General features: G+C 49.2%; 1 protein-coding gene across 1 annotated transcript; it reads left to right on the top strand.

Moving 5' to 3' along the window:
* The first annotated feature begins 15,201 nt into the window (after positions 1 to 15,201).
* Positions 15,202 to 16,198, top strand: LOC123165896 (gibberellin-regulated protein 5). The gene is made up of 3 exons (XM_044583637.1): positions 15,202 to 15,411; positions 15,517 to 15,559; positions 15,661 to 16,198. The coding sequence occupies exons 1-3, from the start codon at positions 15,352 to 15,354 to the stop codon at positions 15,840 to 15,842; spliced, it is 285 nt and encodes a 94-aa protein (XP_044439572.1). The 5' UTR covers positions 15,202 to 15,351; the 3' UTR covers positions 15,843 to 16,198.
* Positions 16,199 to 16,459: the final 261 nt, after the last annotated feature.

Genomic DNA, 16,459 nt, shown 5'->3' with positions numbered 1-16,459 from the left:
GACGAAGCTTATTACTAAAAGCTTGTGGCTTACACTGTCTATGTCGTTTGTTATATACACCTTTTGCCATTATATGCACCTTTATGACTTAATTTTTTGCCAAGCTGGGTTGCCTCGCTCCTGTGTTTATACCCTACGTTCCCGATTGTTTGGCTAGGGTGTAAAGGGAGCACCTCTGCGATTGCTACAACCGGGTAATCCGGACCTGTACCTCAGACGGGTGAAGCCAAAAGCTAGCGTTCTTAAGAGAATAATTGGTCGGCAAACAACGACAGATTGTTTACGTTTTTACAATTCTTCTAAAAACAATACTGGATAGGCTCCCCGTAATTCGGATCAAAGCCTAGGCACACATAATTAAGCATGCCAACCCAAGGAAAGGAACCCCTAACGGAACTATTTTCCTTGGAAGATGTTTCTTACGTTAAATAAGTAATATAACATAACTCCCCGAACAAATTTTGTCTGTTTGATAAATATGACTGGATTGCCTGGTTTCCGGACATAATGAATGTTTTTCACATTCTAACATGGTATCCGGAAACACTCCACCTTCTTGGTTCGGAGGTTGAAGCCAAAGGCCTGCGATGACAAATTTGACATGTTCGGTTGGAGATGTGTTCGATGATAACAGTACATTGATACATTGAATTGGACGCCTACTCTTTGTCTATACCATCTATAAGACTGTCTAAACTACAGTCTTCTTGAGAATATTTCGCAGCTATCATCACTTGGCCATATACCAAGTTTCACGGGAATCTCTTTTCCATCTGGCCCCTGAGGTCCTACTCGGGCGATATGATTCGGATCGAGTCCGGTGTAGCGCGTTTTCACCATCACCCACGCCTCTCGTGCACCTTCCCGGCATGCGGACGCCTTCCATAGCTCGAAACGGCGCCGAGCACCTTTGAACAGGTTCGCCAATGGAGGGGCATCGGATGGCCATAGGGCCTTAGCCATACTTCTCATAGCTTTCCGGGTCCGCTCATGCACGACGGACAGCTCCTTAAGCACGTCGCCTCAAAATTCGGATACTTCCTCTTCAGGCCGACCGGTTAACAGACCTGCAACAAAAGAGTTGTGACAATCCGAATTATGGGATACTGTGAGCCCATTGGATGGTTCAAAAGGTCATACCGAATATGCCGCCTTTCAACTTCTTATTATCTTTTTGCACGACCAATAACTGAGCCCTTAAGCTCTTTATCTCTTCGGCCTGCTTATCCTTTTCCTCCTCGAGCCTGTTCTTCTGATCAGTGGTCATAGTGGCTTTTTTCATCTCTGCAAGCTCTGTGGTGGCGGCATTCAGCTTTGTCTGATTTGTTTTCAGCTCCTAGGATAGTGTGTTATTTCTCTCCCTGAGAACCTGCTGGTCATAACGATCCTTAAATCGATTGGCCTAACCGCTTCAACTCTCGGGGCTACTAGCATATATCTATTAAATTTGCAAAAACTATTACCTGCATATCCTTTGAAAACAGTTGAGTAACTCCGGCAAGTCCGTCCCGGGTAGCTCAGATACATGCGTCCACGGAGCTGAGGGCGGTGAATTCTTGTCCAGTGAAAACTGGAGCGCGCATGGCCTCTTTTAGTCGACGACGATTCATCACGCTTTCCACCTCGGAATTCATGACGGATACGTCATCCGAATACTCATGAAGGGGCGAATCCGGCACTGTATCAGCTCTCGTTGACGAGCTAGGAGTCGGATTAGCTGATACTCGGCTAGCGGGCCGTTTGCCCACGGTTTGCCGTGTGCTCCTCCTAAAATAATGTAGAGGATAAATTTAACGATCTGATCTCATGCTTAGCAACATATCAAAGGACATACCTCTTTGAAGAAGGAGGGGGCTCGACAGCACTCCTGCTTTCCTTTTGTTTTGAACGATCGCCCTGCGTAAAGGCTGCCTTCTTAGAGGCTGCTCTTGCCGGAGTGCGGCTTGCTGAGTGCCGATCCTATGAAGCACAAATTTAATGTGATGGATAAGATGCAAGTAGGGGTTTCTTTTTGAGGAAACTTTCCAAATACTTACAATGGAGAAAGGGTAAAGGCGGGGGTAGTCGGCTGTAATGGCCACTTCCAAGCCGTCAAGGCTCGCTTGATAAAATACTCCATCATCAAACTCTATGTATATATTCAGATCCTCGCAGAAGACGGGGTCTTCATTGCGAGCATAATCCTCTAGCTATGGGGAGGGGCAATGAATGTTCTCGACGACCTTCCTCCATGACTGCTTTAAGACAACAAGAAAAAATTGATTAGCATGCCTCGATAACGAGGAAGAACAAGTGCCGATAATCAAAAACATACCCATTCGATGGGGTTGTACATGGAAAAGCCTTCCCGGCAATTTAAACGGAGAAATCTTCTTTCTCCCCCTTATAAAGCTCGGCCAAGATTATGGCTAGTTCGGCTAGGGTATCCAGGCCCTTGCATCTATAACGAGATGCGTTGTCCTCTCCGTTGTAACACCATAAAGGGGTCACTCTGGACTGGAGAGGTTGAATACATCGATTTATCGTGATAGCCATGACTTCGATTACCGAGAGCCTGGAATGAGCAAGTAATCTGACCGTGCTGACCAACCTCTTCACTTCCGCACTGTCTTCCTCCTTGGGACTCCGGGGGCGCCAATTGAGGCGTTTCTTCAAAGGAGCACTGGAGAATTTGGGGAGACCACGCCGAACTGGGTTCGAAAGCGGAACGTCCTCAATGTAAAACTATTCCGAAGACCATTCTTGGGATACTTCCTTGGGAGTTCCGATAGGGTAACCTGATCTGGCTACGCCATACTTTGGCGCTGCCCACTTCAAATATGGAACCTCCTCGATGACAAGGAACGAGGCAAAATAACTTTCACCATAGTTCAAAATGAGCCTCGCAGCCCAGAAACAGTTCATAGAGAGCGACAAAACCCGAGATGTGCAGAATAGAACCTGGAGTGATATTGTGCAGCTGGATCCCGTAGAACTCTAACAGACCCCTGAGAAAGGGGTGGATCGGGAATCCTAAGCCCCGCAGAAGAAACGAAATGAAGCACACCCTCTCCTCCTTGTTGGGGTTGGGGAAATTCTCTGCTAGCACGTCATTGCCGATTGAGGCCAATCCCGCCCGCACGGTGACTAGATCTGCGAGAGGGAGATATCCCTGCATCTGAAGTCGATTCAGCTGAAGGTGAGATACTGAACAACTTCGCCAATCTCCCACTTGAGGGACATGAGGGCGCGAAGATGAGCTAGGAGCGCTGGCCATGTTCTGGAATTTTTCCGTGGCTGGCTATGAGGATTTCTACGCGATGTGGATGGCATTTGGGGATCTAGCCTTTTTATATATACGCCACTCCTGCGTGGTGAGGGGTTTATTTGTAAAGGTTATTGTTGTGGACCGTTCGCATTCACCCGGCGCATGGAGATCGAGGCGACAATAGGAAGGGATCTTAAAAGGCAGAACATGAAGGTCAGGACCGAACTGTCGTCAGTCCGAAATATGGTGAAGAACCCGCCTTGCAAAGCCGAAGACATAAGCCGGATACTACCTCGTCATTGAAGGCAAGTTCGGGTACTGAGGGAGTCCTGGATTAGGTGGTCCTCGGGTATCCGGCCTATTTGATATGGGTCGGATTGATGGGCCGTGAAGACAGATCGGAAGGTTATCCCCCGTGTCCGGGCATGACTCCTATATGCGTGGATGGCAAGTTTTGGTGTCCGGATGTATTACTCCCTTCCTCTACAAACCGACTTTGTATAACCCTAGGCCCCTCCGGTATGTATATAAACCGGAGGGTTTAGTCCGTAGAGGCTATCAGAATTCTCATAGGCTAGACAGCTAGGGTTTAGCCATTATGATCTCGAGGTAGATCAACTCTTGTAACCCCTATACTCATTGAATACAATCAAGCAGGACGTAGGGTTTTACCTCCTTTAAGAAAGCTCGAACCTGGGTAAACATTGTGTCCCCATCGTCCTTTGTTACCATTGGTCCTCAGACGCACAGTTTGGGACCCCCTACTCGAGATCTGCCGGTATTGACACCGACGCTCTTCTCACCTCTCACGGCACCATCTTCCGTCTAACTTTCCCATACACCTCACAGCAGAACGGCCGTGCCGAGCGCATTCTTTGCACTCTTAATGACTGTGTTCGCACGTTACTCTTTCACCCTAACGTGCCCGCTTGGTTTTGACCTGATGCTCTTGCCACCGCTACCCTTTAAGTTAACATCCGTCCGTGTCGTCCTCGGTGGAACTAGGCCCCCCACCACCTTCTCTTCAGTGCACCGCCGTCCTATGACGGTCTTCGCATCTTCGGGTGTCTTTTCTATCCTAGCACCGCGTCCACCACTCCACACACACTCGCGCCACGTTCACTCCCATGCGTCTTCCTTGGCTATCCCTCTAACACAAAAGGTTACCGGTGCTATGATCCTGTCACTCATCGCGTGTACACCTTGAGGCATGTGTATTTCGTCGAGACGATGTTCCCTTTTTTTAGGTATATCCGGCTCCGACTCCCTCGGCGCCGACCCCCGTGCCCCTTGCTTGGAATGCGCGGCTGCGGCCCCAGGTGGTCCCACCTGCCCGGCGCCTTCTGCCGCCGCCCGGGTTCCCGACTCCCTCCCCCGAGGTCGAGTCGGACTGGGCCCCTGGGTCTCCGACTCCGACCTACGAGGTTGAGTTCGACCGGGCCCCCACCCCGGCGCCGCAACAGGCACTCCGGACGGTGCCCCCTCTCCAGCGATGGGCTCGACACCCTCCTCGCCTGTCGCCGCTCCCGCCATGGCCCGTACGGCTGCCGCCGCTCCCGCCGTGGCCCGCCAGACTGCCGCCGCATCCGGCCCGCGGCGGCCGCCGCCCCTGGGCCCGCCGCGGGACCGGTTGCCGCCGCCGACTTGGCCCCCAGTGCAGGCTCGGCCGCCCCCATCGGTCCGGTTCTCGGTGTGACGACCCGCGCTTGGGAGGGTGTTCATCGGCCCAGCACGCGCTACTCCTCCGACGAGTATGTATGCACTGCCTCAACATCGACGTCGTCACCCATCCCCACCTCCACTCGTGCTGCCCTTCAGGATCCCCACTGGCTCACAGCGATGCAGGAGGAGTTCGACGCCTTGCAGCGCAACCGCACATGGCATCTTGTTCCGGGACCCCCTCGTGCCAATGTCATCACTAGCAAGTGGGTGTTCCGCCACAAGACCCGCCCGGATGGTTCTCTTGAGCAATACAAGGATCGGTGGTGGTTCGTGGTTTTCGGCAACGTGCGGGCGTGGACTTCACCGACACCTTCGCTCCGGTTGTGAAACCGGGCATCATCCACACCATGCTTCAGTTGGCGGTCACGCGAGCCTGGCCTGTGCATCAGTTGGATGTCTCCAACGCCTTCTTGCACGGTCATCTTGCCGAGCAGGTGTTCTGTGAGCAGCCCACTGGTTTCGTGGACGCCGAGCATCCGGACTTCGTGTGCTTGCTCTCCCGTTCTCTTTACGGGTTGAAGCAGGCACCACGGGCTTGGTACCAGCGTATCGCCGCCTTCCTGTAGTCCCTGGGCTTTCGGTTCACTCGCTCCGATGCCTCACTCTTTGTGTATCATCAGGGAGCTGACACTGCATATTTGCTGCTCTACGCCGACGACATCATCCTCACGGCGTCCACCCCGAGCTCCTTCAGCGGGTCACGACTCGTCTTCGTGATGAGTTCGCCCTCAAGGACTTGGGGCCTCTGCACCATTTCCTCGGCATCGAGGTGGTCCGTCGGGCTGATGGCTTCTTCCTGCATCAGCAGAAGTACTCCCACGAGTTTCTAGAGCGTGCCGGTATGCTTAACTGCAAGCCGGCGCCTACTCCTGTCGACATGAAGGCGAAGGTCTCTGCTCTAGAGGGTTCTCTCGCGTCCGATGCAGCGTTTTATCGCTCCATTGTTGGTGCCTTACAGTACCTGACGCTGACCCGACTGGACCTGCAGTAGCTCAGCCGGTGTGCCTCCACATGCACTTCCCGCGTGACTCCCATTGGACCTTGGTGAAGCGTATTCTTCCTTACATACGCGGCACTATGTCCTTGGGTCTCACCCTGACGGCCTCCGCCTCCACCGACCTCGTCGCCTACTCCGACACCGACTGGGCAGGCTGCCCCGACACCCGGCGCTCTACGTTCGGCTATTGCGTCTACCTTGGGCCCTCGTTGATCTCTTGGTCATTGAAGCGATAGCCCACGGTCTCCCGCTCCAGCGTCGAGGCAAAGTATCGGGTCGTGGCCAACGCCGTGGCCGAATGCTCTTGGATCCATCAACTGCTCCAGGAGTTGCTTTGTGATGTTCACAAGGCCACTCTTGTCTACTGCGATAACGTCAGTGCGGTTTAACTCTTCGCCAACCCGGTGCACCATCGACGTACGAAGCATATTGAGCTCGATATTCACTTTGTGCGTGAGCAGGTTGCACTTGGCCGTGTTCGGGTTCTCCACGTCCCGACGATGCAACAGTTTGCTGACGTGATGACTAAGGGATTGCCTACTCCTGTCTTCAAGGAGTTTCGGTCCAGTCTCTGTGTCTCCGGCGACGCTTTGACTGCGGGGTGGTGTTGAATATATATGTGTTGCATGTATTTGTGTATATCCTAGCCCACCTCCTAGTTGCGTATAGTTAAGGTTGAGGCCTGCTTGTACTCTATTTATACGTGCATCTGCACCCAATCAATACAACGTGTATTGCATTGCCAAACTATCTCTCTACAATGTGAGACTAAACTTTCAAGATAAAAATCAGCCGCATCTGGAAATGTCAAAAGAAATTCACAACCTACAAGGAATAGTACTGTTTTCTCATTGCTATTTTTCTATGCTTATCTTCTGCGTATACTAGTATGTATGCACGTGCAACGCACGTTTTAACATTATTATGGACTTTTGGTTTAAAAAAACATAGACTTGCCAATAGGTTCAAGGCAAAATGAAAATATCGTTTATGTACGGATGCAGAAAGAAAATACATTAAAAAAAGTAGGAGTTAATATATGTAATCCCCGTACTTTGTTAAGAAAGAAAATAATTCATAAAATTGCTTGCCGAAATGTTTTATATTGTGGGATGGAGAGAGTATAACTTTACTGTATATTTCCTCTCTGAAAACAATTTTTCATGGGCTCAACACGTCCTCAAACTGCAACATGGGCCAAGAGGAATCAATATGGGCCACTTATTTTGAGAAGGATGAGGCGATCATTCTGGAACATTGTGGATGGAGCAGCGATGTACTGTTCATTGCGAATCCCACTCAGCCGTTGGATTTAGCACACGAATGGCTAGGATTGATGATCATGCCCAATTCAAAACTGGTACACTCTAAGTAGTATAGATTTAAATTAACAGAGTCCAATTGATCTTGATATTTTGCAATTTAGCAAAACATTATCGCTGGCAAGCTTCCCCGCGAGAAAAGAGAAAAGGTAATTATCTCTGGCTAGCTGACCTTCACTAGGCCCAGCAAGTTCGAAGTTGGGGCCTAGCCTAGAGTCAAGCTCAACTTATTTTTCCGCCCCACTACAAGGCTAGCTACAACCATTCGGGTGTATTGAGGTGGCTGTGAGGCTTCACGGTCATCCAATCAAGGCACCGTGCTGGACGAGGACGATGTTCGGGGTATCGCGCGCACCGGTGATAAATGTCGTCACATGAGTAGCCAGTGGAAACGGGAAAAACCCAACGGCGTCGGCATCAATGACTCCCAACCTAACAGTCGCCTCTCCTGGCCGCTGCCACACTCCACAGTACTCCCCATGTTACCTGCTCCTCCTGCAGTCTCATTGCTTTCACCGGCCGGCATCCGGCAACCACGGCACATGCACAAACGCAGACCACCGCGTCCCCCCTCTGACGGTGAGCCCCCGTCGTGTTTGGCTCGTCGCACCGGGCCATGATGGCGTCGCCATCCGGGTGGGGCTCTCCCATGTGAGACGGGAAGACCTCCGCGGCAGCTGCGGTCACATGCGGGGTGGTAATGGCAAGTGCCAAATACTCCACCAGCAACAACTACCAGCATAGCAGCACCGCAGCAGTCACAGCGCGCGCACGCGCGTCGACGGGGACACCGCCGTGCACCGTGCGACCGCGCAATGGGTCGATGCTTGCCCACTCGCCGCCGGGAACCGCGCGCGCTCTGCTCCAGACCTGCCGCAGCGTTGCAGCTACTACGGCGTAGTAGGTCGTTGGGAAGGGTACGCCCTAGGCCAGTCCCGTCGCTGCTGATACTGCAGGACCTGCTCAAGTTCTAATCTGAGCTACAGTAGTAGCGCACATGATATTTTTCTCGTCTTTTTCCCCGGTGCGCTCTCCGCAATGGACACGGCGCCTCCGTGTGGCCATCTACTCCGGTCACTAGTTAGTTCCGGTGAAACTAAGCAATTCCAACGCACGACCCCAAAGCGTACAAGCCCGCGTCCGTTTCCGGTCCAACGCGCGGGATCAAATGGACAAATGTCCGTTTCCGGTCTGCTTTTGACTCATTCTCGGCCCAATTTTGGATCGCGTTTGCGGCCAAACAGACAGCGCGCGGACAAGCGGACGTGCGCCCATGTCCTTCCCTGGCCCATCCGTCGGTGACACAGCCCCATTTCTTCCTCCCTTGCGTCGCTCCGCCCTCGGCCCCTCGCCATCGCCGCCACGCCCGCCATCCACTTTGCTTTGCCCGTCGGGGGAGCAGCCCCTTTTCTTCCTCACCAATCGTCGCTCCGCACTCGGGCCGCAATCTTGTGGATGAGTATGTGCGTATGAGTGAGTCCACATGTCTCCTCTCACTGTATAGTTTCTGCAAGGCCGTGGTGGCAGTGTTCGGTCCTGAATACCCGAGAGAACCAAATGTCGCTGATACAGAGAGGTTGTTAACGATAAATGCCGAGAGGGGCTTTCCGGGCATGCTTGGTAGTATCGATTGTATGCATTGGAAGTGGAAGAACTGTCTGTTTACTTGGCAGGGCCAGTACAAAGGACATGTGAAAGGTGCCACTGTCATACTTGAAGCTGTGGCTTCACAAGATCTGTAGATATGACATTCTTTCTTCGGCATGGCTAGTTCTCACAATGATATTAGTGTTCTTCAACATTCTCCAGTGTTTGCAAGGCTTGCAGAAGACCACTGCCCCGAGGTCAACTTTGAGATCAATGGCCGCCATTACAATAAGGGATATTATCTAGTTGATGGTATCTATCCCCAGTAGTCCACTCTTGTGAAGACCATACCCAATCTGCAAGGAGAGAAGAGACAGAGGTTTGCCCAAATGCAGGAGAGTGATAGGAAAGACGTGGAGCGTGCATTTGATGTGCTCCAGTCTCAATGGGGTATTGTTTGAAACCCCATTGAGAGTGAAGCACTCGGAAACTTTGGGAGGTGATGACTACTTGTGTGATCATGCACAACATGATCGTTGAGAATGAGCGTGATGGCAGTATCTACGACCAAGGGTTTGATTTCCAGGATGAGAATGTTGAGCCTGAGCACCCACCTCCTGCAATCTTTAAACAGTTTGCCCAATTTCAGCGTGAGTTGCGTGATCGGAACACTCATACGCAGCTGCAAGATGACTTGGTTGAGCACATGTGGGATCACATTGGCAATCAGTAGATCTATCGTTTTAATCTCTTTTCGTGTACGTAAACTTTGAGTGGTTTTGTAAGACTATTGGATATTTTTAAAATTTTAATTGGATTGTAATAAAAGACTATTTGGAACATGTTGTTATGTTTGATTTAACTTTTTTTTTGCTATGCTTCATTTTGTTGTACTTGGCCTCCGGCGGACGAGATGGAACCGAAGATGCGGCCGTGCGTTGAGCGCCCGGCCGACGCAAAACCAAATCCAGACGGACACTGCCCTATTGTCATCCCAAACGGATGAAATCCAGACAAAACGGATGTCTGTTTGGGGTCATGCGATGGAGTTGCCCTTAGGATATGACCACTGCACGGGAATCATAATTTAATTAAGTGGAATGAGCCCCAAAGTACACAACCGAAATTCTACGTAGGAATTTTTCAGATGATCCAAATCCTCCAAATAATAATATACACCTACTTTGAATCAAAGGAGTCCTGATTAATTTCTACCCGGCAGCACCACTCTGTATTTATAGCTCATCCACTTTGGCTTGCAACTTGTTGGCAGCAAGAATAACACTACTCATCTACCAACGTCCATTTGGTTTGTTATCCTCCTCATGAACTGCAGCAAAACTCTGAATGCCCACAAATTTAGCCACCATCAGTTTGTTTGCTGTCAAACTTTTGCATATTTGCGAGAAAAAAACTTTTGTATATCTTTACCTAAAAAAAAACTTTTGTATATCTTTAGAGCAACTCCAACGGGCCGACCTAAACGGACGACGATTTCGTCCGTTTTTTTTTCCGTTTGGGTCGGCCGCCCGCCCGGCGTCCGCCCTGTTTTTCATATGGGTCGGCAGCGCGCCCAACGCGCCGACCCATATGTGCAGGCATGGCCGGCTGGCCGCCCAATTTTACATTGATTTGCATTCAAACATATTGTGAAATGAAATAACAAGTAAAATAGTTTAGCCGCCCAAATAAATAGTATAGTTTTACAAGCCAAATACAAATAAAAATGTTTCACATAGTTTTGCAAACGAATAAAAGAAGATACATCTATTGATGCCAACATGAGTCCACATATCCTCAACCAAATCATTTTGCAGTTGCACGTGAGTTTCCCAATCACGCATGTCTTCATGAAACTGAGTGAACTGCTCAAATGTTGCCGCTACTCCATGCTCAGGCACAACATTCTCACCCTGAAACTGAAAGCCTTGATCGTACAGACGTTCCGGACGCTCGTCTTCTACGATCATATTGTGCATGATCACACAAGCAGTCATCACCTCTCATAGTTTCTGCGTGCTCCAAGTATTAGCAGGATACCGAACAATGCCCCATCGAGATTGCAAAACACCAAAGGCACGCTCGACATCCTTTCTAGCACTCTCTTGCTCTTGGGCAAATCTTTCCCTTTTCTCTCCGACAGGGTTGGGTATTGTCTTGACAATAGTGGTCCACTGAGAATAGATACCGTCACCCAAATAGTACCCTTTGTCGTAGTTGTGGCTGTTGACAGTAAAGTTCACCGGTGGGCTGTTGCCTTCGGCAAGCCTAGCAAACACCGGCGAGCGCTGAAGCACGTTGATATCATTGTGTGATCCAGCCATGCCAAAGAAAGAGTGCCAGATCCACAGATCTTGAGACGCCATGGCCTCTAGTATGACAGTGCAAGCCCTGACATGTCCCTTATACTGCCCTTGCCAAGCAGAAGGGCAGTTCTTCCACTCCCAGTGCATGCAGTCTATGCTGCCAAGCATCCCCGGGAAGCCCCTGCTGGCATTCATCGCCAACAAACGGGTTGTATCTTCAGCTGTCGGCTCTCTCAAGTACTCAGGGCCAAACACAGCAATCACAGCCTTGCAGAACTTATACAGGGACTCTAGGCATGTAGACTCGCTCATACGGACGTACTCGTCAATGAGATCACCGGGCACTCCATATGCAAGCATTTGGATGGCGGCAGTGCATTTCTGATAAGAGGAGAAACCAATCTTGCCGACGGCATCCTCTTTGCACTCGAAGTAGTCATCATAGCCGACCACTCCCTCTCTAATACGGTTGAAAACATGCCTACTCATACAGAACCGGCGGCGGAATTTGTGATGTTTGAACAACGGGTTTGTTGTATCAAAGCAGTCCTTCCAGAGAAGGAAATGCCCGCTCTCTCGGTTATGATTCAAAGCCGGAAGGTGGCCCGGAATGGAGCCACGGAACAACGGCCGCTGGTTGTTGAGGTGGTGATGGACCAACACGGCAACCAATATCTCCTCCTCGTCGTCGGACGACGAATCGTCGGAGTCGCAAAGGAAATTGTGGAAAAAGAACTCGTCGGCGGAGTCCATTTTCGTACCTTGGCAAACTGTCGAACAGCTTGCGGGCGTCGAAGAAGGAGACGGCCATCGAGGGGAGACGCGGCGCCCACAGACCAGCTAGCTACCCTGCCGGCGTCCGACGAGCGTGCCGGTCGGATGTGGCGGGGGCGGCGAGGCGTCTTCTTGGTCGCGGGCGGCTGTGCGGTGGGGGAAGCGGCGGCGGGAACCAGTTTGCTCCCCGGCGGCAAAACGGCGGCGGCGGGCGACTGGGGGCAGGGGCGGCGTTGCTGGGCGGATGTGGAGGCGGCGGCAGAGTCGCTGGCAAAAATGGGCGGCGGCGTCGGTGACGGAGGAGGCGGGGCGAGGGTTGCTTGTTGGCGGGGGGTGGAGGGGGTGAGAGGGGAGGCCAATGTGCCACAGACCAGCGGGCCCGGGGACAAGGGTAGGCGAGCGCGCGCGCGTCCGTCGCGTGTCCGCGCCGACGCAAATCAGGCTAAAAATGGGCCGGGAATGGGTCGCCCGCGGACGAAAAACGGACGCGCGTCTGTTTGGGTCGGCGTGTTGGGCCGCCTTTTCTGTCCGCGCCGACCCAAACGGACGGCCGCGGACGAAATGGGTCGCCCCATTAGAGTTGCTATTTTTTTGGATATTTTCTCGAGGTAAATACACCAGCGGTGCTTTAACTTGCCATGAACGTTCACTTTAATGCCTGAACTTGAAAAATACGCCAAACTGGTTCTAAAACTTGGCACGAATGTGCAAATACGGTGCTAATCCGGTCTATAGACGTAAAGTGCGTCGATATGGCACCGTATATGGCTGATGTGGCACTGACATGGCATGGGGCCCACTTATATCTGCAAAACAAAATTACTTGAATACTATCTGTCTCTATGATTAGCGGGCCTGCCTGTCAGTACGTTAGCAAAATTAATATTGAAAATGCGCCGGAATGGACTTGAACCGGCCGCCTGCCGCCTGTGAGCTGGTCGCACTAGCCACAACATAGAATATGATTTGCTAACTAAGATAGCCTCTCATTCTTAATGTATTTTAACTAAAACTCTTCTGTCCATAAATGGGCTGCAGCCAATGCCTCATTTTACACACGTTATTTTTTTAAAAGTAAATAATAATCATAATAAGAAAAGTTAGAATCAAATATTCATGTGTTATTAATAATTACCTCGTGCCACACAAATATTAGTGTGCACACAATATAATATCTAGAGGTATACAATAAAATAACTTATTAAAACTATAATTTTTAGAAATATTAACTTATAATTTAGAAATATCTACTCCTATAAAAGATTCAGTTGGTGATGATGGTGTATCTGTCATCCGTCATTTTTGACCATTAGATCTACATCTATAAATTGTGAGGTAAGTTGTGGCCTTTTTGCAAAAATAGTCCACTTCTCTGCTCCAATGTCCAGAAAACACCTTAGTATCTTGAAATCAACCACATCTCTCCCTCACCTCATCAAAACAGCCCGAGGAATATTTTTGAGTGAAACATAATATATTTTTAATGATATATGTATATCAAAACTAGAGTGTTTTCTTTCAAGTATGTGAACAAGTATTAATTTACTTTGGATCCGTTGCAACGCACGGGCGCATTGCTAGTTAATATTTTAAATATAACCTCTGAGTATTTAAAAATGTTTGCAAATACAAACATTTTAAAATATTCATATAAATATTAAAACGTTTCAATAATGGAAATAATATTTACAAACTGTAATATAAAAGAAATATATTATTTATACTATACAAACATTGTTATTATTCATATATTATTTCATTACTATCTATTTTAAATATTCATATAATTGTTAAATATAATCCATGACTGTGTATTTTAAATGTTTGTATTTAAAAACATGTTTTAATACCCATGGATTATTTTTAAAATAGTATTTTATAAAAAATAAATTATTTTATTGCATACCGCCTTACGGATATTTGTGTAGCATGAGGTAATTATTTATTACACGTGAATATTTGAATCTAACTTTAATTATTATGATTATTATTTACAATAAAAAATAGCATGTGCAAAATGGGCCACTACCTGCAGCCGGTTGTTGTACACAACAGTTTTTGGTTCAACTACATTAAGCCAGAGGGGCCAACATTATCGTCAATACAATTCTGGTTTTGTTGGCTAGCGCAAGCATGGACCAAGCGTCATGTTGCAAGTTCGATTCCCGTCTAGTGCATTTTTGTGTTAATTTTCCAAATTACTGACAGGCGGGCCCACTAATCATAGAGACTTAGATTACTAAGTTATTCTGTTTCATAGCTACAAGTGGGCCCCTTGCCATGTCAGTGCCACGTCAGCCACATACGATGCCATGTCGATGTACTTTATGTCTACGGACATGATTAGCACCGTATATGCACGGTCTCGCCAAGTTTTAGTATTAGTTTGGCGTATTTTTCAAGTTCAGGCACTAAAGTGAACATCCACGGCAAGTTCAAGCACCACGGGTGTATTTACCTCTATTTTCTCTCTCGATTTGTGCATGTCACCTTTGCGCAATGCCCGCTGCTGATCAACCAACATGGCTGCCAAAATTAGGTTTACTCCTAGTAGTAGGAGTAATAGTTATTGCCAGCAATATACGTACAAACACATGACAATTATATGTCAACAACTAATAAATACTACCGCGTGGCAGGCGTGGTGAGCAATCTTCGAATCATTCAAAAAATAACAACTAATAAATACTCTAGTAACTGAATTTTCCCTGTAAAACTTTGCTACAGATCAAACTAAAACAAGCCCTACATGAATATGCAACCAGAGGTTATCTGCTAATGAACTGTGTCTTTATCTTTTACTAATTTCTAACATAACACACCAAGTGTGGTTTTGTTCTAGTACGACAGTTATTGTTCGCAAAACCAAATCAAAGATGAATGTTGGCGTTGCCAAGAGTCCAACTTCTACCTCATTACTAGAAGAGATACTATTTTGCTGATTGTGATCCCAGATATCTTATCAGAAATCTGCCTATCTCACGGTTATAGTATCACCTACCCTCGGCACGGCACAAATGCAAAAGCAAGAGCCTTCCCACGGAAAAACAGAGCGGGGTCGCGGTGCACTGCAGGTCTGTAACGCGGACGTCCCTGTAACGCATGCATGGTCAGAGCAGCCAGTGGAGCATCACATGCCGAGTACAGACAGCAGGAGACTCCCCACCACCGTAACCCTTCACAGCCTGTACAGCCCGTCCTCTCCACAGTAACGCTTCTATAACTGCTCACTCCCCACCACCGTCCACCACCCCTCTCCCCCGCCTCGTGCCCCCAGCTAGCTGCCCTTCCTGCCCTACATATACCCAGGAGATCCAACCAAAAAGATCTCAAGCCCACAATTCACATCGCTCCTACCCAGCCACGCACGCGTGGAGAAGAGAAACAGCAAGCACCATGGCCAAGATCTCCTTCCTCTTCGTGGCGCTCCTCGTCCTCGCCGTCGCGTTCCCCGTGGTAATCACCCGTGCCACTTCGCCTCTCACCTTCATCCTTCAGCCATGCATGTATGTTTCCTGAACTCACCGGTGCTCTTCTTCTCCTTTGGGTCGTGCCGTGCAGAAGGTGATGGGAGGTGGCGGCGGCGGCAAGCTCAAGCCATGGGGTAAACCCACTTGCACTCGCAGTGTCTCTGCATTTGCCGCGCTTCGTCTCGTTTGGTCTTTTTTCTTTTAACTGATGATGTTTTTGTGTCGGTCTGTGCAGAGTGCCCGTCCAAGTGCTCGTCGCGGTGCTCGGGGACGCAGTACAAGAAGGCGTGCCTGACCTACTGCAACAAGTGCTGCGCCACCTGCCTCTGCGTGCCGCCGGGCACCTACGGCAACAAGGGCGCCTGCCCCTGCTACAACAACTGGAAGACCAAGGAGGGAGGCCCCAAGTGCCCCTAGATTCTTGATTTTCTTTCTTCTTCTTCTGGGGTGCCAGCTTGCGGTTCATGGTTATTCACTACTCGGCCATCAAGATGTTACTAGATCTGAATTATGTGACAGGCATTTAGTGGCATGTGAATTGCCCTACCAATTATCCGTGTTTCTATCAGTAGGACTAAGATGTGGAAAAATGGAGGCGCTCCCACATGATTATAGTGGGACCTCTCGAGCTTTATTGTTCCTTGTGCGCCTGTGCACCGTGCTTTCTTCTTGTCTCAAAAGTCAGATGAAGCATGAAGCGCCCGTACCATTCGGCATGAATGATGAGCTACCACAATGAACAAAAGCATGCAACGCCCGTTCATTTTTCTTTCGTTTTCAGATGTGCAATGAGTCTTTTGTTGTTATTGATACAGAGGCCATCCAAAACGACCACTTACCGCAGTGTTTGTTTGTTATGGGAGAAGCAAATTTATTTTTGCCTGTTTGGGTGATTAAATTGGAGGGCTGCACGCTTAATTGGATTATGGATCCGACCATGTCACATCTAGACGTGAGATAATATCTCAAATCTAAATTGATTTTATCATCTGTTTTGTGGCCCCCTTCACTTGTTTTCTTTTTGGTTTCTTAAC

This window comes from Triticum aestivum, chromosome 7D, assembly GCF_018294505.1.
Source record: "Triticum aestivum cultivar Chinese Spring chromosome 7D, IWGSC CS RefSeq v2.1, whole genome shotgun sequence".
NCBI lineage: Eukaryota > Viridiplantae > Streptophyta > Magnoliopsida > Poales > Poaceae > Triticum > Triticum aestivum.
The sequence above is the reverse complement of the archived record's forward strand: the minus strand, read 5'-3'. Positions and strand labels throughout refer to the sequence as shown.